A 23080-nucleotide genomic window follows, 5' to 3' on the forward strand; every position below is an offset into this window, starting at 1 on the left:
TAATTGTGTGATTTCTTCTGACGTTTGGTTATTGTTCTACTGGCTCTGGTTGCTTCACTGCATACTTTTATACTTTAGGACGAGGCTGTTTGGCGGAGAGTGAAAGCTCTTTCAATAAGACTCGTGTTCAGGTCTTCACGGTTCCCTTATCCTGTTTGATTGTTTAGGAAGTTTATATCTTAAATAATAATCCAAAACAACAATTTAATTTAGATTTCTTCACAGAAATTTATGAAATTCTGAGATATAATTTAAAAAAGGTTTTCTTACACCTCTTAAAATCAAGAAGGCCCTGCGACCCTCTGTGAAGCTTTGGCAACCCCTAGCGGGGGTCGGGACCCCCTGGTTAGGAATCAGTGATCTAGACATTCAGATACAATTACAAAATGTTCTGTGGATCCTTCAGAGTGACATCAACAACTTCTGGAGAGGGAATTATTTAACTTTTTTCCACCAGTTAGTTTATTAACTTACTTATTCTGCTGTAAAAGGTCCCACCCATTGACAGTATATATAAGGTCCCACCCATTGACAGTATATATAAGGTCCCACCCATTGACAGTATATATAAGGTCCCACCCAATACATATTTTTCAATTCTTTAAAAACAAGTTTACAGCCATGCTAGCTGCGATGCTATTTTCTGCATGTAAATATGCTTACGTCTTAGTGTGGTGTGTTAGGATACTAACATTCGCTAATAAACACGAAGGGTGTGATTGATCAGACTCAAGTTTATTGCCTAGTAGGTTTTCACATTTAAGGAATTGTAAGACAATAGGTGGAAAGAAAAAAAACAGGCACTGCAAAAATAGAAATTTACAGTAAAAAATTAAAACATCTAAACAATGTTATTAGTTTTAATTAGTTATTAGTTTGCATTTAATTGCAATCCATAAAACAGTTGTTGAGACGCATCCTCTTCTATGGAGTCCTCCATGTTGAACTGCCATGTTTCTACTGTAGCCCTGAATGGACAAACCAAACACTGACTCTATATAAGCCCTTTTTTTTGGTGAGTTTTGTGGCCACCGTAGTTTCTTCATGCTTGAAAAGGGAGGGTGAGGCGAGAGTTTTGTAATCTGCACCTGTACTGCTAGATGCAACTAAATCCTACACACTGATCCTTTTAGTTTATGGCTCAAGAGCAGGGAGAAAGAGAATACTACATTTAGCACAAGTACACAGTAGAGTCCACCCAGCCGAGCCAAAACCCCGGGTAGACAGGCTCAGTGAAGGTGGTGTGGAAGGTGTGGAGGAGGGTCAGTGCACCACAGGAGACCCTGTAGAAGGACAGTGTCCCCGCTGCCCAGTCCAGATAGACTCCTACCTTATTGGAGCTGGGTGGGATGGTTAAACTGGTGCTCATGCCGTTGTGCCAGGTCTTGTAGCAATCTTTGTTGCAGTTTAGTCCCCAGGACGAGTCATTTTTGCCCAACCAGCTGTCGTGATCCTTTCCCTTCCTACACATCCTTCTGTAGGCTACTCCTATGAAAGCTCTCCCACACCATTCTGTCTCCCAGTAGCAGCGCCCGGTCAGTCCCTCCACGCACAACACCTGCGTCCAGAAATCGAACCTTTCCGGGTGATCAGGAAATGGCTGCTTAATCCAGCGCAGCGCTTTCCTGTTTCCCTCGGAGAGAGAAAGATCTGCGTGTGCTGTGTTTGGGTCCAGAGTGAGTTTTTTGGTATCTGATGAAACAAATCGAGAATGTCAGTCAGTATTAAACATTGCTTAACATTGTCTTGCTTTTAGAAGGAAATAGAGAAGTCCTGAGTGCTGGTTACTCACATTTCTTTGGACCTGGCTGAATCCTGGATTCACCACACTCTTCCACACTAAAACATAACAGAAGACCACAGTTTTCTCACACTTATATCATTAATACGTTCAGAAGAGTACTCCACAAATTAAGCGTTTCACTCCTATAACATTTTCAGCCTCCTGATTTAAAAAAATATATATCTTATGGTATTATTACCACAGACATTCACCATCATCAATACATCTATGATAAGCTATTTTCTAGTCAATACCTGAGTTTCAGCAGGCTGCATTGTGGGTCGTCCCGCAGAGCAGACAGCAGCTCCTGGCCTGAGTTCCCTGGGTGGTTGTAGCTCAGGTCAAGCTCTCTCAGACTGGATGAGTTCAAAGCGGATGCCAGGAAAGTGCAGCTTTCCTCTGTCAGTCTGCACAGGGACAGCCTTCAAAACAGACACCAAGACATTTCATCCAACTGATCTTCATGACAACGGCAGCAACAACCACATTTGCATGCTTGGCGCTGTGTTGTATTCTGCTGTTAAATAATTCATCTGGAATGGAATTTCACTCAGGGCACTCACATGAGTATTTCCAGTTTACAGTTAGGACTCCCCAGTCCACCACAGAGCTTTCTGACTCCTACATCCTCCAAATCATTGTCAGAGAGGTCCAGTACTTTCAGCTGGCAGGAGGCTGAGCTGATAACTGAGGCCAGGACATCACAGCTGTGCTCTGTTAGGTTGCAGCTCCTCAGTCTGGACAAACAAAAAATACAGAAAACGCTAAAAAACCACTTGCTTATAATTCGTAAAATCTTTATTTCATTTGGAAAAAAAGAAGGAAACTTGTTGGATATTGACCTGAGTGTCTCCAGTTTGCTGTTCTTCAGTCCACCCAAGAGCCGTATTATTCCTGCATCTGTCAGGTTGTTGTTGCCCAGGTCCAGCTCTCTAAGTTGGGATGAGCTGATTTCATTCGCCAGGTTTTCACAGCAGGTCACAGTGAGATTACATCCATTTAGACTGCAGTAGGAAAAGCAGCAGGAGAAAGGTTATAAATGTCATAAAGAAAAGTCCCATTCTGTTGAGATTTGACATTTTCTATTCTGTTCATACTCTCTATTCATATTGTACTGCATATTATTGAGCCCTGCTTGGAATATGATTATGATAATGATATGAGGTAGCTATAGTCTCAAGCAAACTGTAATGTGAAACCTAACATCAGGCAAATTGAAAATGTATAACCACACAAACATTAGAATGCAAAGTTACCGAGAATTGTATTAATGGATTTTTGGCCACTTGGGGCACCTTTTAAGTTGATATGGTTACCTTGTTAGCAAACTGTTCAGGAGACACAGTAATGTTTGTGTTTCTACCTTCATGGTCATTCCAATATTCACTCTCTTTAAGCTCTGTTTTTGGTCTCCTGAGGGAAATATCTGGCTCTGAAATATCTGCCAAATGCTCAACTACATTCACCCCATGATCACTAACTTTGTTTATCTACCATTTGGTGCTCGGCAGGTAGTGTAAAGTGAGCGCTTTTTGCTAAAAACAGCTGCCTGTTGCGGCTGAAAACCGGATCTGGGGAACTGCTGCATCGGATGATAATTATCTGAGGGTTTGTTACTGCAAGCGACTTTTCACATTACACAGTTATTTGATTCATTGTCAATTTGAAAATAGTCATTATAGCCACTCTAATTTGCACATATGAATCTTTTTACACTGTTATATAAACTGCACCCAAACAAATAATCTTGCTTGCGCTGCCAAAAAGTGCTCAACCCATGCTCTTTCCATACCTTGCAAGTGTCTCAAGTACAACAGACCACACCCTCTGGGTTTTTAAAGTTTATTTTTTTATACCAGAAATAATCTTAGCACTAAAGCTGACTATCTTTAACTTAAATGCATGAAGAAAAAATGTAAATCTTGCTGTCTGCTTTTAAAAAGAAAAGCACTTACTTTGCCACTTGGGCGGTTTTCAAGACAGGCATCAGTTGCCGAAGACCTTCCTCTGACCGCGTGTAGTTGCTCAGTACAAACACACTCAGCTCTTCTTCTGATGTCAGCAGTACAAAGACCAGAGTGGCCCACTGGGCAGGTGAAAGATTGACTTTGGTCAGACTGCCAGAGCTGAGGTAGCTCTGAATCTCATCCACAAGAGAGCGGTCGTTCAGCTCATTCAGACAGTGAAAGAGATTGAGGCATCTGTCTGGGGATGGACTTGCCCTGATCTTCTCCTTTATGTGTTTAATGATCTCGGTCCTCGTCTTTTGGTTTGTTCTTTTGCTGGTCATTAGATGTTTCAACAGAGTCTGGTTGGATTCCAGAGAAAGGCCCAAAAGGAAGCGCAGAAAGATGTCCAAATGTCCATTTTCACACCGCAAAGCCTTTTCTACTGCTTCCTTGTACAGGATGAGCTCTGATGAATCTCTGAATGGGAAACGTCTCGACGCGGACGACTTCTTGATCAAGGCGTTGAAGTTGTCGTTGTTGAATTTGAGGTAGACATACAGCGCAGCAAAGAATTCCTGGATGCTCAGATGGACAAAACAGAACATCTTCTCCTCGCACACCGTCAGCTCCTCGTTGAAGATCTGTGTGTAGATTCCTGAGAACATGGACGCCTGCTTGACTTTTATACCATTCAGGATGAGGTCGCTCTCATAGAAGATCAAGTGGCCCTTCTCGAGCTCTTTGAAGGCCAGTTCACCCAGCGACATGAGGTTATCTCTCAAGCAGTCAGTGTTTGACTCTCTTCTTCCATTCATCCTTTTCTTCATGTCGTCCACAAACAAGGACAAGAAGTGTATGTACATTTGAGTGAGGGTCTTTGGCGTGTCTTTACTGTCCGTCGTCGCAAACTTCTTCTCAAGAACACTCGCCGCCATCCAGCAGAAGACCGGTATGTGGCACATGATGTGAAGACTCCTGCAGGATTTCACATGTGCGATTACCCTGTTCGCTAAGTTCTCATCGCTGATTTTCTTCTTGAAGTATTCGTCTTTCTGGGGGTTGTTGAACCCTCGCACCTCTGTCACTAGATTAATATACTCCAGAGGGATCTGACAGGAGGCTACCGGGCGAGAGGTTATCCAAACAAGAGCCAAAGGAAGCAGTTTTCCCCTGATGAGGTTGATCAGAAGCACAGCAATCGTGGTTTCCTGTGTCACATCAGACATTACTTCACTTTTGTTGAAGTCCAAAGACAGGCGGCTCTCGTCCAGACCATCCAGGATGAAAAGCATTTTGTATTTATCATTAAGAAAGATTCCTGTTTCTTTTGTTTCAGGGAAAAAGACACTGAGAAGTTTGACAAGACTAAAGGTTTTCTTTTTCATCAGATTCAGCTCTCGGAAAGAGAGAGGAAATACAAATTCCAGGTTGGTGTTTTCTCTCTCCTCAGCCCAGTCTAGAGTGAATTTATTGACGGATACGGTTTTTCCAATGCCAGCGACTCCCCTTGTGATGACAGTTCTTACATGGTAGTCTTGTCCCCGTAGAGGAACAAAGAGGTGATTGCAGTGGATGGATTTCTCCTGAGCATGTATCCTGGATGCCATCTCAATCTGTCTCACCTCATGCTCCTTATTGACTTCACAACTTCCTCCCTCAGTGATGTAGAGCTCTGTGTAGATCTTATTGAGAGATGTCTTATCTGCTTTGTTTGTCATCCCCTCGAGCAAGTGACTGAACTTCCTCTTCAGAGCAGCTTTCAGTTTTTGTTGACATCCGGCGATCCTTTCATCTGAATAACAAAATGCGTTTAAAGTTTATTTTGGAATTTGTGTCAATGTGTCAAACACCTACATACAGTAAAGTCATTGGCAGTAAGTACTCACTTTGGGGCTGCAGTATGCCACAGCCATCTGCTGTGTCATGGTTTAATGCGTCTTTAGACCCTGCAAAAGAAGAAAAAGATCAGCAGAGCTCAAACCCCATTTTCAGTTACCCCCCTGGCATGATTATCTACCTCGGTCTGTTGAGATGTTGATGTTTATGACGCCAGCGTTACAACCAACGAGGGTGGGAGCGATCACATTGCCTCCAGTCTGAGCAGTGTAGCTGGGATGTAAATGATGAACTGGAGCCTGAATAGAGGAAACTGAGAAACCATAAAATTTAATTTCAGCAGTTTGTCACAAAAATACAGTGTAGTGAAAGACCACTGGAACCAAATGAGATTGAGACACATCTGGTGCTTTTTAGGTCATGAATTCAACTGTTTTTCACCCAAATATTATATTTACACTGTTCTCTTCACAACTTGTAGCACTGGGTCTAATTTTTTGCCATAAGAACTTGAGATCCTTACCTTGAGAGGACTTGTCCGTTATATCAGCAACACTCTTTTGCTCCATGTTTTTCTCATCAGCTCCCTTGTAGCTGCAGCCTACATGATTTCTACACAGCTCCAGTCATATTACTTCCAGTGGATCATATAACTGGTCCACTAAACTACATTTAAAAACAAAAACATTTTCAGATATATAATGACTATGTTTAATCAGGGCTAATATTAAAATCCAACAGATTAAAAGTTCAAGGAAATTCTTACCTACTTCAATCACAGTTGAACTCTGCGATTGTTCACACTGAGAGTGACTGAGGGGTATTTTCACAGACACATAAGAAAATGTCTGCTTCCTGGGTGATGGTGAAGAAAACAGGAAGCTGGTGCTTTTTCTCTGCACAGTCTAGCATTATGTAAAGGCTTCTTCAAAAACGCAGCTCTTAAAACAGTTTCATTTTCTACAAAATGAACTTCAGTTTAAAAAAAATCTGCAGCAACATGTTTAATGAGCTGTATTGGTCAATTATACATTGATCTTGTTAGCAGAAAGATTTGGCATTTCTTGTAAACTTTTAAAGATATCAGGATTTCACATTAACAAACACAATTACTGGAGAATTTTTAAATCATGTAACATTTTATTGATTTATTTATTTAACATGCAAATCAAACATTTTTACAGACATTTAAAATCATTTAACATTTGTAAATATAAAAAGCACCCAAAACCTGATAGGCATTTTAAGATAAACCAATATTCCTCATTTAGAATCAGTTCATTAGGAAACAAACTAAGAGTTTTCTAGACAGACCAATATCACTAGAGTGGCTAAAAACAAATAAGTAGCTACCACCTACAGCATTTAAGTGATTGAAATATACAAATGAAGCCTTCTGGAGCATTTTGAGATAAGAATACAGTGAGAGGACAAACCTCAAGTTTTTGCCTGTACAAGTGATTCACATGCAGATAAAACAAATTATTTAAGGAAAGTTAAATGTGTTTTTTTTTTTTGTTTTTTGTTTTTCAAAGACACCCGTATATATATATATATTGTTGGTGATTACATTGCCAATTTCAAGTATACAAACTTGAGTATTCAAACTGATCACTAGATGGAGTACTTGGAAGGAACATAAAACCAAACAAAAACAAGCTAAAGTTTACTGCCTATTTCGGTTTACACACAGGGGTATGAAGATACATCAAGGGTTAATACACTTCTTAACTGTTTCCTTTTTTTATACGAACGTGCATTTTACTGATTTTACAAGATAGCTTAGGTTAATTTGTAAAATGTGTGACAACATTAGGATGAATTAAAGGTGTAAATGTAATATTTGCTCACTAGAAGGTTGTTTCTTATTGTTTTATTTGTGATCACAGTGTTGAACTGGAGTTAGTCACAGTAACCAAATGAAGATGGACAGTTATCTGTTTGAGTGGTCATATGTAATTCAAGTACAAGTGAAGACTAAGGACATTGTGACTACCCACTCCACCCTGTCTTCCTGTTCCTGTTTGTGTGGTTGTTTCCTGTGCAGGTACTTTAAGTGGGCATGGTAGAGGGTCGTCAGTAAACTGGCCACACCTGAGGCCTGTGTGCCATGCTCCTTTAAAACCCTCTGAGAGCTCAGTACTGGCTCTCGCTCCTCCATGAGACAACCATTTGGTTTTTGGGTTTGATGGGTTTAATGTGTTGCTGCATCTTAATACAACACAGGACTCATACACTTCTCCACTCATACACTCAGTTACACCACTGATCCTACTGATTTCACATACTGTTAGTTTAGTTTAATTATTTTCCTTAACAAATCATTTGTTAATTGGCTTTGTTGTGTGCATTTCCCTCCCTTTGTCATGGCCGTATAGCCCAGTTTGTGACAACATTTATAGACATTTATATTGTTTCCATCATGGTGCTTCAGTTTCATACATATTCTATACTTGTATTTACATATCGTTGCTAAAACTTGAGCGAAAAAACACAGTTCTTTGCAAAGGGTCAGTACACAAAAGTCCATTCAGGGCAGGCAAACAAATCCAAAAGGATCAAAAGCAAAGGCAGAATCAAAAGGTGGCAACTTATCAGAGAAAGGTGCAGGGAGGGAATCTGCAGCAGGTGTCTGGATTGCACCTTCATGAGATTCATCAGATTCAATATATCTATAATGACTAGGGCGGTGATTCTACGTCGTCAGACTCACAGGGCTCTGGAGATCGGTGGCTTACTAACTGGGCTACAAATCAAACAGTACAAAGTACAAAACAAAAACAATTAAATGGTGACTTTCATGACTAAAGACAAAATATGTAATAATTCAGAGCTTAATGTGTCCCAAAAACTTACCATCTTTAATATTGCTCAAAACGCTCTCCAAGACTCTGACCTGAAGGTTTTCCACATGCTTGGATTCATTTATCAGGACTTGTGGAAGTTGCTGTGGATCTGGCAGTGCTTTCTGAGTTCTGGAACAAATTCAAGAGATTCAGGGATAGGTTCATTCTTTTGAAAAGGAAAATCATACTCACATGTACAGTGGCCAACACTGGCAAAAGAAGCCCAAAACATTTCCATTAGGAGAAGCTTCGGAAACGATGCCAATTCAAGAACACGTGAAAATCCCAAACATATACAACAATAGAAGCTTTAAATGAAAAAAATGTGCTGCAGAAAGCCAAAACAAACACTTTGAAAGTAGATACACTGTAAATTCAGAAACAAAGCAAAATCAAAAACACACAAACCCTGAAAACAAATCCAACAGGACAACACTGAATATCCAGCAAACACAATGGGAGTTTGCATTGGTGTCGCATCTAAAATTTGCCTTGTGGTTTTTCTGAACTCACCTCAGGAGACTGGGGACAAAATCTGCAGTCCTCATACTATGCAGAATTTAATTCTAAATTTGAGTAGAAAGCTACTATGAGGAGGTATTAGCTGATATTTACCTTACTGACATAAACCTATCAGCAAATGGGATGGTATTCACCAGTATCTGCTCTCATTGGCTGCGCTGTTTTGATTCATCCGGAAACAGGAAACAATGGCGGCTCGCCTGGTCACACACAGCTAAACAGTGCACTAAAATATGTTTCTGAAACTATTTTAAGCAAGAAATAGAAATCTTGCATCATATTTGATCTGCACTGCCTAGTTTGACAGTCTGATCTGAGTTTCGTTCACTGTGCTGGACGGACTCACTGAGAGTGACCTGTCAATCATAAGGTAGCCAATACCCAAAGGCACACGTGGCTTTATCATCTATTTTACTCTAAATTGGAGCATAATTTAGTAAATGATCATAATGTAAGGAAAAAGACTTTGAACTAGAGATTGAGACTATAAACTCGTTAGGAAACTGTTTACTGAGGTAGTAAATCAAGTGAGAAGTCAGCTCATTCTCCATTAGAGTGAATGGTATCTGCCTTTTATTGCAGCCAATGGAGCTCCCCCTGCTGGCCTTCACATAAAATGCAGGTTTTGAGACACTTCCACATTGGCTTCACTGTGCAGACCTGGTATCTCTGTCCATTATATATACAGTCAATGGTCTCAAATCTCGGATGAGAAAATATAGACTGAGCTAGCAAGCTAACAAGGCATAGATGTTCATCTTTGTAGATTTCCTTGTTTGCCAGGACAAAAAGGGGAACAAATAAAACATCGGTGTTGGCCTAGAATTTCACAATCAGTGCATCCATATCTAGAATCCCTTACTTTAATCCTTTAATAACCTTACAGACGGGCTCAGACAAACAAGAAAAGAAGATAGTCTAGAAGATAATACACACCTTTCCATTTTCATCTTGTAGGGCTGAAAATAAAACAAAAAATGCATCAGCAGCTTTCAGATTTGAACTGAATTAGACCTTTCTTGAGTTTTAATAATTACCTGTATGAACGGTTTTTCAACCCCCAAGTCTTCCATCTCTTTCACAGTGTCAGAGAGCGACAAAGTGTTTCTGCTCATCTCTGTGATCAGCTTCATCATACGAATCTTCTGAGTCTTTTCTTCTCTTAATGCAGCTAGTTTGGTTTCTTCCTCTGTCCAGAGGAAGGCGTGCAGCTTCTTAAAGTCGTTCTTAATCTTCTGCTTTATGTTGCAGCTCTGCGCCTGTAGATCACAGTAAGAACAGATCATCCTTTTTATGTCTTAATGTATTGAAGATTTGACTGGAAAATTCAAAATGTGTACAACTGCTGACAAACCTTAATGTCCTCAACAGATGTATCACACGATTGTTTGACTTTTTCAAAAGCCTCCTTCTTCTCTTTGATCTTCCTGGAATGAGTCTGAAATAGAAATATCACTTGAATTTGTCAAAGATAAAAAACCTGTGTATTGGAACTATTATATTGGTCAATCAGTAATACCATTGGAATTTTTAGGAGTGACAATGTAAACTTTCCAAAATCCCTGGATGAGATATTTTTTGCTTCATCAAAAAGATTCATGATCACTAATGACTGTTAGAGGGCTGAATAAAATTGTCTATGCCCAAAACTGTGATGACACCTCCCACTCTGGTTGTTGTGTGTTTTTTTTCCCTTTGTTGTTTGCAGGAGACAGAGTGGCAGGGGTGTGGCTAGTGGATGAGCCACACCTGATTCCTCCCTGATTACAAGGCTTTATGGGGTGTTGAGTCAGTTAGTTGTCGCTCTCTCTCCTTCCAGCCAGCAGGTCCTGGGTTTCTTGGTGTTTTTGGTTTGTTAAATCCCATTACCCTTTTCCATACACAACATTTCACCCATATCCACATACACACTCTCACTACACTACTGACCACACTGATGTACGTATATATTTTTAATACTTGTTTAGAGTAAATATGGGTTAAATAAAAAAAAAAATGTATAACCACCTTTATCTGTGTGGCCTTCCATGATTTGTGTGAGTCGATCTTAATCGTCTTTATCTTGTTGCTCTGAACCTGTAGATCACAGTAAGAACGGATCATCATCTTCATGTCTTAATGTTTTGAAGATTTGACTGAACAAATTCAAAATATGTGTACAACTGATGACAAACCTTAATGTCTGCAACATATTTTTTGCACAATTGTTCTTTTTCAAAAGGCTCCTGCTGAAGCAGGACACTTGTCGTTGAAGGAATCTGAAATAAAAATATCACTTGAATTTCTCAAGATAAAAAACCTGTATAGTGGAACTATTATATTGGTCAATCAGCAATACCATTGGAATTTTCAAATGAGATATTTTTTGCTTCATCAAAAAGACTCATGATCACTAATGACTGTTAGAGGGCTGAATAAAATTGTCTATGCACAAAAATAAAATAAAATTAGCTTAAAACTAACACTGTTAAATATTTCTAGCCACAACACGACATGTTATGTTACACAATTGTCTTTCATTCATTTGAAAAACATCTGCTGTTTTTCTGAATTAACGTCTCATTATGTCATAATTATGAGATACTCTTTCATGCCAAAAATCGCCTTCAGTAACAACTGTGAGCGAGTGCTCATAAGTAGAGAGGTATTTTCACATATATAGGAAACTGTCTCACTTCCTTTCTGGGTGATTCTGTAAAACAGAAAGCTGGTGTTTTTTGCCTGCAGAGTCAAGTATAATTTAAAGGCTTCTTGAATAAACAACAGGTCTTAAAATAAATTAACCATTGTTAACCGAATGGTTTGGTATCAAATAAAAAAACTCTCATTAACCTTACCTGATGAGGACCTGATAGTTCAACTCCATTTCTCTCATTGTAGTTTTCACACAAATTCTTCAAAGTAAAATTAGTCTGAGGTTCAGTGTCAGTAACTTGTTGACACAGTGGGCATGTCCGAGAGATTCTCTTCTCCCAGTGTTTGTGCACACAGCTCCTGCAGAAGCTGTGCCCGCACTGCAGCATCACAGGATGAGTGAAAATGGAGAAGCAAACTGAACAAGAAAGATCCTTACTGTCGATCCACCCTCCATCTTTCTGTCTCTTTCTGACAGTGGACACCGGCTCATGTAATTGCTGTTCCGTGTCTCTGTCTGTTTTGGCTGCAAATTAAAGTTATTAAGAAATATTACTGCAATAAATCAGTCACAGGGTCCTCAATGGGAATTATAATATATATAATTATATATGGAAACATTCATTCTCTTTCTGCCTCAGCAACAGTTACAGAGAGTGGAAATTAGAAATTGCTTGTCCCAACAACACAATAAATGAATGTATATGAATGTATAAAAAAATGTGTGTTCTCTACATATCTATTATCCATAAAAAATATGTAGACCATGGATGTATAAAGCAGGCCCTGCTCATAGGTTGCCAAACAGGAAGGAACACATATTTAGACATTTTACCTTGAGTTAACTTAATTGCAAGGTCATTCAGATTCATCCTAAAGAAAATGTCCACTGTCGTCACCACAGCTTTTTCTTCCCCATAAACTTCCACCAGTTTATCCACAGTTTGTTCTCTGGTCAGCTGGGCCTTTGGGATGGGTCTCCTTCCATCTCTTCTATTATGGCCCAAGTACCACTGAAACGTGTTCAGCTGTTCATCATCCAGCTCATCCAGGTAATGTTTCAGGAATTTTTCAATTCGCTCAAATGTAGCCATGTTTAACTTTTAGCAAGTTCCCAGGATGTCAAACTATCAGTTGAGGAACTTCTCTAGAGCTGTGAACTGACTGTGAAAAGAAAGAAGTTAGATTTAGTTTATGGAATAAAGTCAAATACATTTACACGTCAAGAGCCTCAACCTCATTGCTGACGGAGAGCAGCCTTGTGCCAGATCCGTTTCAGAGTCGTACATTTGGACAGATGTACATGAGACAAAGACTTTCCTGTACAGTTACAGGGATTTACTTCCAGTGGATCAAACAACTGGTCCACCCATCAGGATAATATTAAAATCCAACAGAGTAAAAGTTGAAGGAAATGCTTACCTATTTCGATAACAACCCTTGTCTCCTGATTCACACACTGGGAGCAACTGCTCATAAGCAGAAAGGTATTTTCACTGATATAAAAAACGTTTTCTTGCTTCTGTTTTATTCTGATGCTGAGAAACAGGAAGTTCGTGTTTCTTGTCAGCACAGCCAGGCTTCATTGTGGTTTTCGTACTACGTGACTGATCAATAACATGGGCTCACATACAACTTCCACAACCAGTCTGACTGGTCCAAACTATGTTTCATCAGGAGTCATTTATAACACCATTAATAACATCACAACATGTTTAATGTTGTAATCATGTCATCAATACACACATTATTTAACCATTTTTCAAATTTATAACTAACAGCATCGACATCAGTGTGTGACCCGCTGCTGCTGATCAGTCACGTAGTGTGAAAACCACAACACCTTCAAGATCACGTAATGTGATCATGGCTTTAAGCACAAGTTCCTGTTTTGTCTGGGCCGTGACCCCAGTTCCTGGTGTCGAAAGGAGACTAAAACCTAGAGTCTTTGACTTTTTACAAAATAACTTTTCCATTACACCTCGTGCATAGCTTTAGTTGTATTTTCCCACTACACGACTCCTTCCTTTGAATATAACGTGCTCAGGCAATAAGAGGAAAATCAAGTGCCTTAAATACACAATATTCATGAATAAGAGAAAACATAATGTGAAAATCAAAAAAGTGTTAAATATAAGTCCTGGTGAATAATCATTCCTGTTAATGCTGCATACACATTAAAATGAGGTGTTAAGCAAGCTAAAATATAAAATAGGACAAAATACAAAGAAAACTCAAGCACATGAAATTTCCACATCCTCATCATGATATGGTGGAATCCGATCCAAGTTGGCTTGAGGAAAGGACCCCTTTAGTTCCCGAGATACAAAAAGGGTCACTGCAAAAGTAGTTTTCAAGATCACATACTGTGATCATGGCTTAAAGCCTGATATCTTTAACATGAAAAACTGTTTTTTTGTCTTAAATTGATGCCAAATTATTCTGATAATAAAATCAATGTTTAATTTGCCAATACACATTTATTTGCTCTTTAAGTTAAAGTTTATAAAAACATATTGAATTGTGTTTTATTGGCCCTACAGCGACCACACACAGGCCATTTGGCACTGGCAATATCACCACATTACATCATCACAATATCAGTAAATAAAACTACTTTTGCAGTGACCCTTTTTGTATCTCGGGAACTAAAGGGGTGATGAGGATGTGGAAATTTCATGTGCTTGAGTTTTCTTTGTATTTTGTCCTATTTTATATTTTAGCTTGCTTAACACCTCATTTTAATGTGTATGCAGCATTAACAGGAATGATTATTCACCAGGACTTATATTTAACACTTTTTTAATTTTCACATTATGTTTTCTCTTATTCATGAATATTGTGTATTTAAGGCACTTGATTTTCCTCTTATTGCCTGAGCACGTTATATTCAAAGGAAGGAGTCGTGTAGTGGGAAAATACAACTAAAGCTATGCACGAGGTGTAATGGAAAAGTTATTTTTTTAAAAGTCAAAGACTCTAGGTTTTAGTCTCCTTTCGACACCAGGAACTGGGGTCACGGCCCAGACAAAACAGGAACTTGTGCTTAAAGCCATGATCACATTACGTGATCTTGAAGGTGTTGTGGTTTTCACACTACGTGACTGATCAGCAGCAGCGGGTCACACACTGATGTCGATGCTGTTAGTTATAAATTTGAAAAATGGTTAAATAATGTGTGTATTGATGACATGATTACAACATTAAACATGTTGTGATGTTATTAATGGTGTTATAAATGACTCCTGATGAAACATAGTTTGGACCAGTCAGACTGGTTGTGGAAGTTGTATGTGAGCCCATGTTATTGATCAGTCACGTAGTATGAAAACCACAATGAAGCCTGGCTGTGCTGACAAGAAACACGAACTTCCTGTTTCTCAGCATCAGAATAAAACAGAAGCAAGAAAACGTTTTTTATATCAGTGAAAATACCTTTCTGCTTATGAGAAGTTGCTCAGTGTGTGAATCAGGAGACAAGGGTTGTTAACGAAATAGGTAAGCATTTCCTTCAACTTTTACTCTGTTGGATTTTAATATTAGCCTGATGGGTGGACCAGTTGTTTGATCCACTGGAAGTAAATCCCTGTAACTGTACAGGAAAGTCTTTGTCTCATGTACATCTGTCCAAATGTACGACTCTGAAACGGATCTGGCACAAGGCTGCTCTCCGTCAGCAATGAGGTTGAGGCTCTTGACGTGTAAATGTATTTGACTTTATTCCATAAACTAAATCTAACTTCTTTCTTTTCACAGTCAGTTCACAGCTCTAGAGAAGTTCCTCAACTGATAGTTTGACATCCTGTGAACTTGCTAAAAGTTAAACATGGCTACATTTGAGCGAATCGAAAAATTGCTGAAACATTACCTGGATGAGCTGGATGAGGAACAGCTGAAGACGTTTCAGTGGTACTTGGGCCATAATAGAAGAGATGGAAGGAGACCCATCCCAAAGGCCCAGCTGACCAGAGAACAAACTGTGGATAAACTGGTGGAAGTTTATGGGGAAGAAGACGCTGTGGTGACGACAGTGGACATTTTCTTTAGGATGAATCTTAATGACCTTGCAATTAAGTTAATCCAAGGTAATGGTTAAATAAAAGGAAAATCAAGTACGTTAAATGCACAACATTCATGAATAAGAGAAAACATAATAATGTCACATGTGAAAATTAAAAAAGTGTTAAATATAAGTCCTGGTGAATAATCATTCCTGTTAATGCTGCATACACATTAAAATGAGGTGTTAAGCAAGCTAAAATATAAAATAGGACAAAATACAAAGAAAACTCAAGCACATGAAATGTCCACATCCTCATCATGATATGGCGGAATCCAATCCAAGTTGGCTTGAGGAAAGGACCCCTTTAGTTCCCGAGATACAAAAAGGGTCACTGCAAAAGTAGTTTTATTTACTGATATTGTGATGATGTAATGTGGTGATATCGCCAGGCCGAATTGGAGATGATACATTTGAACCATATAATTTCATCCAGTGTGGAAGTGGGCAGGGGTTTCCTCTACATGTATGAAAAAAACCAGAATGTGAATATCTTGATGCACTGAGGAAATACAGCACTACAAACACAGTACACACAAGTACAATGGTGGAAATATCAAATATTAGTATCTATGATGAATGTATTCATTTACTTTACACTAGCTTTGGCTGGGATAGTCCCAGACACACCAACCAGGGTTTGCTAGAAAGGTGTGACTGTGCTGAATCCAGTAATATATGATATGAAACTGTAGCAGGTGTGGTTAGTGGTCTACATTAAGAAATGTATGATGTGTGCTATCAAATGGCCATAAATGGGCTGTGTGGGGTCGCTCTAGGGCCAACAAAATACAATTCAATATGTTTTTATAAACTTTAACTTAAAGAGCAAATAAATGTGTATTGGCAAATTATACATTGATTTTATTAACAGAATAATTTGGCATCAATTTAAAACAAAAAACAGTTTTTCATGTTAAAGATATCAGGATTTCATGTAATTACATCACAACAAAGACAAACACTTTTAAAGAATTTTAAATCATCAAACTTTTTCAAATACATGAAGGTCTGTAAATACCCAAAACCTGACAAACATACAAAGATAAACTGATATTCCTCATTTTAAATCTTTACTTCAGTTCAAAGAGTTTGCTACAAAGATTGATATTGCCATCGCTACACCACTTAACCACTTAAGCATTTTGAGATTAGAAAAAACAAGAAAACAATATTTTTAAATCATTTTACATTTGCAAAAAATACAAAAAGCAGCAAAAAAAACAGCATCTTGTTTTACCAGTGCAATGGTTTGTCATCTTCGTCAGACAGTAACATGGACTGGATGGCCATATACCAAGTGTGGCATTCTGAGGCGGAGAGCGCTAGAGATGCAGTGTTGGGGTCTAGAACCACAGGGGCTACAAATTAGGAAAAAAAAAACAATGTACAAAACAAAAGTACTTCACTGGTGAGTTTCCTGACTAACTGACTATAACTTCTTAATGTGCCCCAAAACTTACTCTGTGTCATGATACTCAGAATTATATCCCAGACTCTGAGGTTTCCCACATGCTTGGATTCATTTATCAGTACTTGTGGAAGTTGCTCTGGATCTGGCAGTGTGTTCTGAGCTCTACAGCAAATTCAAGAGATTCAGGGATAGAAAAGAAATTACCCTCATATGTAACGTGGCTGACAACGGCAAACACGCTACAACAGCCTAAAACATACCCATTAAACAATTACAGAAATGGAAATGTGAAAAGAATATGCTATAAGCCAAAAGACACCTTTAATAACCTTACAGTCGAGCTCAAACACACAAGAAAAGAAGATGAATAATACACACCTTTCCATTTGCATCTTGAAGGCCTGAAAATAAAACAAGAAATGCATCAGCAGCCTTCAGATTACATGTATGAATTAGACTTTTCTTGAGTTTGAATAATTACCTGTATGAACGAGTTGTCAGCTCTTAAGTCTTCCATCTCTTTCACAGTGTCAGAGAGCGACAGTGTGCTTCTGCTCATCTCTGTGATCAGCTTCATCATACGAATCTTCTGATTCTCTTCTTCTCTTAATGCAGCTAGTTTGGTTTCTTCCTCTGTCCTGATGAAGGTGTGCAGCTTCTCAAAGTCATCCTTAATCTTCTTCTCTATATCACGGCTCTGAGCCTGTGGATGATAAGACCTGGTCATCCTCTTCCTGTCTAATTTTATTCAATATTTCAATTCAGTTTAAGAGGGACAGAAACAGGGAGACAGAGAGACTGAGATGCACAGCGATAACAAAGATTTGACTGATCAAATTCAAAATATTTGTACGGACGAACCTCAATGTGCTCAATGGATGAATCACAAAATTGTTTGATTTTTTCAAAAGCATCCTTCTTCTCATTGACGTTCCTCGAAGGGGTCTGTTCTCCGGCCTGTGCCAAATACAATCCCCCAAACAGTGGCTTTAAATATATCAGATTTGAAACTTTAATATGGCAGAAAACACCTAATAACTAATACTAATTTGCTAATAAAGATATAGTTGAGTGATGTGGTTATCTCAACCTTTCTGTGCTTTGTTTAAAGATAATCTGATCCATGTGCAGCAGTGCAAAATGTAATTTTAACCAAATCAGTGTTGTTGATTATTGTAACAGCAGAAAGACAAATAGACTGTTTTTGTGAGTTTCATTTTGTTTCTGTCCACTTAGAATGAAGTTAAAATGAAATGTGAGGTAAAATTATTGTTTTTGTCCATAGAGTCTGGTGGTAAGTAATAGTGATATTAAGGCTGTTTGTGGTTAGACAAAAAGTCTCTCTCTGTAGAGATCCTTTCCATAATGTTGTCAGAAACTTGGAATTACAATCTGAGGCTGTTAGTGGCAAAAAATAACTTCCAATGGTTAACTTTAACCTCGGTGAATTAAGAGTTTATGTCAACCAAACTAGCGTTGGAAGGACTAATAAAGTTGGTTTTGGTGAGTATAATTTTGTTTCTGTCCCATTGCTTTGGTCTGAGATGCTGGTGCTCTAGCACAACAACTGTTGGCAAATAATTTTGCATACATAACCTTAAAGCTTAAATCTAATACACTACATGTAATGTAACACAGAAAATTAAATAACTAAAGCACCCTCACCTGAGAGAACTCATTTCTGTAACCTCCTGATGGTTCACCCCAACCTCTCTCGCTGTAGTTTTTACACAAACTCTTCAGATTAAAATTAATCGGAGATTCAGAGTCAGTAACTTGTTGACAAAGTGGACATTTCCGAGAGATTGTCTTCTCCCAGTGTTTGTGCACGCAGCTCCTGCAGAAGTTGTGCCCACACTGCAGCGTCACAGGATCAGTGAAAATGGAGTCGCAAACTGAACAAGAAAGATCCTCAGTGATAGTCCACTCTCCTTCTCTCTCTGTCTCTCCCGCAGTGGAAGACACCAGCTCATCTAATTGCTGTTTCGTGTCTCTGCGTATATGGGCTGCAAATCAAATAAAGAAATACTGCAGCTATAATTCAGTTCCAGGTATAATATGTGTTATAAACATCACATTGAAGCATTCATTCTCTCTCTGCTTCCACATGAAGCTCAGCAACAGGTACATATAGTGACTCAGTGAAGTAGCTTGTCACAACAACACAATAAAATGGAAGTATTCATGTATTAATCATTTGTGTTTTTTAATATTTATTGTCCACAGAAAATATGTAAAATGGGGACATATAAAGCAGGCCAACCTCATAGGTCACCAAGTAGGTAGTAACTGCCGTACTAAGATATTTTACCTTGAGTTAATCTCTTTGCAAGGTTATTAAGCTTCATCTTCGAGAAAATGTCCACTGTCGTCACCACAGCTTCTTCTTCCTCATAAACCTGCACCAGTTTATCCACAGTTTGTTCTCTGGTAGCTTTCTCCAGCTCGGCCTTTGGGAAAAGTCTGCATCCATCTCTTCTAATAAGACCCAAGTGCCACTGAAACGTGCTCAGCTGTTTCTCATCCAGCTCATCCAGGTAATCTACCAGGAACTGTTCGATATGCTCAGGTGTAGCCATGTTTGACTTTTAGTTTACAGGATGTCAAACTATGAGTTGAGGAACTTCTCTACAGTTGTGAAGTGAAACTACTGTGAAAATCAACAAGAAGAAAAAACAAGAAGTTAGAATTAATTTATACAACAAAGTAGTATACATTTACACTTAAAAGGCCTCAAAATAGTTGATTTTATGTTGCTAACACACCTATTCTAAACCAAATATTGTTTTTTGGGTGGAAAAACAATTTGAAAATAATATTTAGTTAATCGCCACTTTCTTTCAAATGTAAGCTTCAAATGTATTTACTGTCCTATGAAAAGTGTCCTGATCGGTTTTGCCTGTAAAATAAGAGTATTTACATATTTATCTAACTAAAGACAGAAACATAAAGAATACAAACCTTCAATAAAAGGTCAGTACTTCACTGAGCATTTACTGGTCATGTTTATTTCCATTTCAGTGTTCACACAGCTCTGTCTGCATCTGTTATAAAAACTAAAATTACTCCTGATAACAACACAGTGCATGTAAAGCACCAGTGCAGTGAACAACTCTATCTGTCTACATGCTGCAGTTCTGCCTGTTGACCAGATGGTGGAAGCAAAGTCCAACGTGTCAGTTATAACTGGCTCTGTGTACATACTGCCTTTGACTGATAAGAGATTTTAAGGCAGATATTCATTCCAATGTTACCAAATGCTTTTTTTCTTGGAAACCCTCCAAAAATGAAAAATAAGAAAGTAAACACGGGTCTCTACAGTGCTTCTAGTGAATTAGATTATACAGCACATTCTGTATGTAACATTAAAGGAAAGGCTCACAGTTTTTCAGATCTGTCTTAAGTCAATGTTGAAACAGGTTTTGCTTCATTCCTCCTGTTCATACTGAAACTGTTCATAGCGCACTAAAAAAGAATAATTATGGCAACCAAAATGTGTGTCAGTGTTCATACAGGCACCTCACTATGGTTGTAAAAATGTGAACCTATCCTTTAATCCACTGGTTAAATAAAAAGATTAATGTAAAAACATATACCGTCAAAATACTACAACATTTTATATGAAAATATTTAAACTATAGGATCACTAAAATGTAATTTTAAACAAGTTTTGCATTTCCTTTAATATTTTGCTCCAATATTAGCCTGTTGGGTTGTCATGTTCATGCACGTATATACAGGATTAGTTACGAGCTAAAATGTGATGCCAAGATAGTGAGTGGAGGTCAAATAATGGTTCGAAAACGCTGCAATCGTGACCCCAAATGGAAACTATTAGGATATAATAGAGTATCCCTTTTCCACCAAATTAGCTCTGGTTCTGAACAGGTTGTGTTCAGGATTCAAAAACAGTCAACAATAAATAATCTTCTTATTGTGAATAAACCTGGATCCTGTGTGAACTGTCTGTAGAATAGTGTCGGCCTATGTTACTGTATTGTGACGTCAGCCGTAATGGTGGTACTTGAAGAGGTGTAAAGTAAAGAAACACTGCTTTAATCAAAGTGCTTCAAAACTGTGTATGAAGTTAGTGACACTCATTCTGCCATTGTGACTAAAATCTGTAAAGTCCATATAACAGATTTTAAAAGAAAAATGGAGGATCTAACCTGTTAAAATGTATTAATAGTTAAAAATGTGAACACATTTCTACATTCATTTCAACTACACAGACAAAAAGTTACATGAGCATGTGTCAGTATCTCCTTGAAGTATCACATATTGTATTTAAACACTTAACTTCCTTTTAAGTGTTGCTTCCTGTAATCTAAAGCACAGATAATTGAACAGATTGTAGAAACCACTGACTCACCTGTACAAGTTGTTTCCAAACACGGATATATATGTTTTTATAGATACTTATATATGTTGTCTCCAGATTAAAACACTGGTCTTTACCCACTAGGAAGAAAACTAACACTGACACTATTGTCTGTTAACTTCTGCCAGTAAACTCTAGTTTGTCCGGTGAGCTGCAACTGAATACAAATCTAAACAAAACACCGTACAAGAAAGGTTCAAATCCCACGTAAAGCAACAGAGTGAGACATGATAACAGAATTAGCTATATACCCTAAAAAGTCTATCAAGCTTATTTAAACTCAGCACAATTTTCTGCTCACCTTTGCTCTTTGAAAACCAATATATTCACACATAGTAGCTAAAATGAGTTGCTCTTCTTTTCTTCTCATTCCCTGAACAGGTGCTTTTAATAATAAAGTTGTTTGACTTGTTTGCCAGACTGAGACTGCCCTAAAAGAAACAGGTGCTTTTGTTCAGCGCTGCAACTCGACTGACCTCTAGTGGAGAGAGCTGAGCACTGCATTACATTACCTCAACACTTGTGCCAGTCAATTGCTAATTATGATAACAGCAATACTGAAGTAAAGAAGAGGGAAAAAGAGGAATTCATATACTGCAAGGGTGTATAAAGGAGAATGGTAGCCTGCTGTTTATGATGATCCAGCTGGGTTACCAATAGATGCCAATGATATTGTGTATATTTATTACCTTCAGCCATGTAGAATTTATCATTTTCTTGTGGACAAACACAGTTTACATTCAGTGTCACTAGCCAGAGGGCAGTATATGTATCCTTCATCCATGTGTTTGTCTGTTTGTTTGTTTTTTTTACATTGTTTACATCCATGTTTACCTGTAAGCAGTCTTCTTTAACACTGCTTTTACTTAATTAAATATAAATGGTAAAAGTTACATTAAAGTTAAAAATTACAAAAAATACAACAAAAGAAAGAATAATAATATATTTACACTGCATATAAATATATACACACATAAACAAATGCAGTAAGTAACATCAAAAGTTACTTAAGTCAATACTCACATGTCCGTGAATCATCTGGTTAATTTTAAATAATATATGGTTATGGCCAAACATGTAATCAGATTACAGTTACATTTGGTAAAAATGGGGATTATCAACAGGATTACAATTTTAAAATACATGTAAAAAATAAAGAATGACCATGCACATGCTCAGTGCACACAAATTATACACTTCATGAACACTGTAGCTGATCCAGTTCATTATCATGGCCTTTATCACCAGTATTTTGTCTCTAAAGCAGAAAGTAAAACATCATCACAGCACAGTATACGTTCCGCCTTCCAGCTGTGAAGATGGTCTATACTCTACTGCCTCAAATTGCTTAATTAGAAGCAAGTTTTTCTTTTAAAATATATATAGCATGACAGGGGGAGATGTTAGATGTCCAATAGTAGTTAAGTATATTTGTCTAAATTCCCCTGAGTAAAAAATAAAAGCATTAAGAGGAGACTGCAAACTTTGAATGACTAAACTCTACAATCATCAAGAACAAGAGCTGAGTACGTCTCCTCTGATTTTTGCTGTGATGTTCAAAAACGCACCATTATTTATTTATCTTTGCCGAGCTGAGCTGGCGTTTCTTCAGCAACACCCGGTTTTTCACCCTAACAGCTATGCACACTGACACC

At 38.1% G+C, this 23080-nt stretch overlaps 2 protein-coding genes and 1 long non-coding RNA gene across 11 annotated transcripts; 1 reads left to right on the forward strand and 2 right to left on the reverse strand.

Moving 5' to 3' along the window:
* Positions 1-716: 716 nt before the first annotated feature.
* LOC127373852 (NACHT, LRR and PYD domains-containing protein 3) lies at positions 717-13321 on the reverse strand. The gene is made up of 20 exons (XM_051418692.1): positions 12993-13321; positions 12406-12734; positions 11774-12096; positions 11111-11194; positions 10944-11012; positions 10291-10374; positions 9974-10195; positions 9873-9895; positions 8425-8543; positions 8251-8314; positions 6335-6381; positions 6092-6196; positions 5750-5881; positions 5619-5678; positions 3739-5524; positions 2626-2787; positions 2347-2520; positions 2038-2205; positions 1793-1839; positions 717-1692 (listed from the first exon to the last, which is right to left on the reverse strand). Exons 2-20 carry the CDS (start codon positions 12662-12664, stop codon positions 1172-1174), a joined length of 4449 nt encoding a protein of 1482 aa, XP_051274652.1. The 5' UTR covers positions 12665-12734; positions 12993-13321; the 3' UTR covers positions 717-1171.
* A 1294-nt stretch (positions 13322-14615) lies between these two features.
* On the forward strand, positions 14616-15763 carry LOC127373204 (uncharacterized). The gene is made up of 2 exons (XR_007886891.1): positions 14616-15068; positions 15327-15763. It is a non-coding gene; the product is annotated as an uncharacterized LOC127373204 (long non-coding RNA).
* A 706-nt stretch (positions 15764-16469) lies between these two features.
* On the reverse strand, positions 16470-21875 carry LOC127373199 (E3 ubiquitin-protein ligase TRIM35-like). Of its 9 annotated transcripts, none has more exons than XM_051417440.1 (8): positions 21727-21875; positions 19356-19694; positions 18710-19050; positions 17906-18001; positions 17526-17747; positions 17423-17445; positions 17109-17206; positions 16470-16976 (listed from the first exon to the last, which is right to left on the reverse strand). In XM_051417440.1, the coding sequence occupies exons 2-8, from the start codon at positions 19621-19623 to the stop codon at positions 16867-16869; spliced, it is 1158 nt and encodes a 385-aa protein (XP_051273400.1). In that variant the 5' UTR covers positions 19624-19694; positions 21727-21875; the 3' UTR covers positions 16470-16866. The 9 variants fall into 9 exon arrangements, with proteins under 9 accessions (XP_051273400.1, XP_051273399.1, XP_051273398.1 ...); XM_051417439.1 differs by having other exon boundaries at positions 16470-16991; XM_051417438.1 differs by having other exon boundaries at positions 17094-17206.
* Between the last annotated feature and the right edge of the window lie 1205 nt (positions 21876-23080).

The sequence above is a fragment of the Dicentrarchus labrax genome, unplaced genomic scaffold, assembly GCF_905237075.1.
Source record: "Dicentrarchus labrax unplaced genomic scaffold, dlabrax2021, whole genome shotgun sequence".
NCBI classification, from domain to species: Eukaryota; Metazoa; Chordata; class Actinopteri; family Moronidae; genus Dicentrarchus; species Dicentrarchus labrax.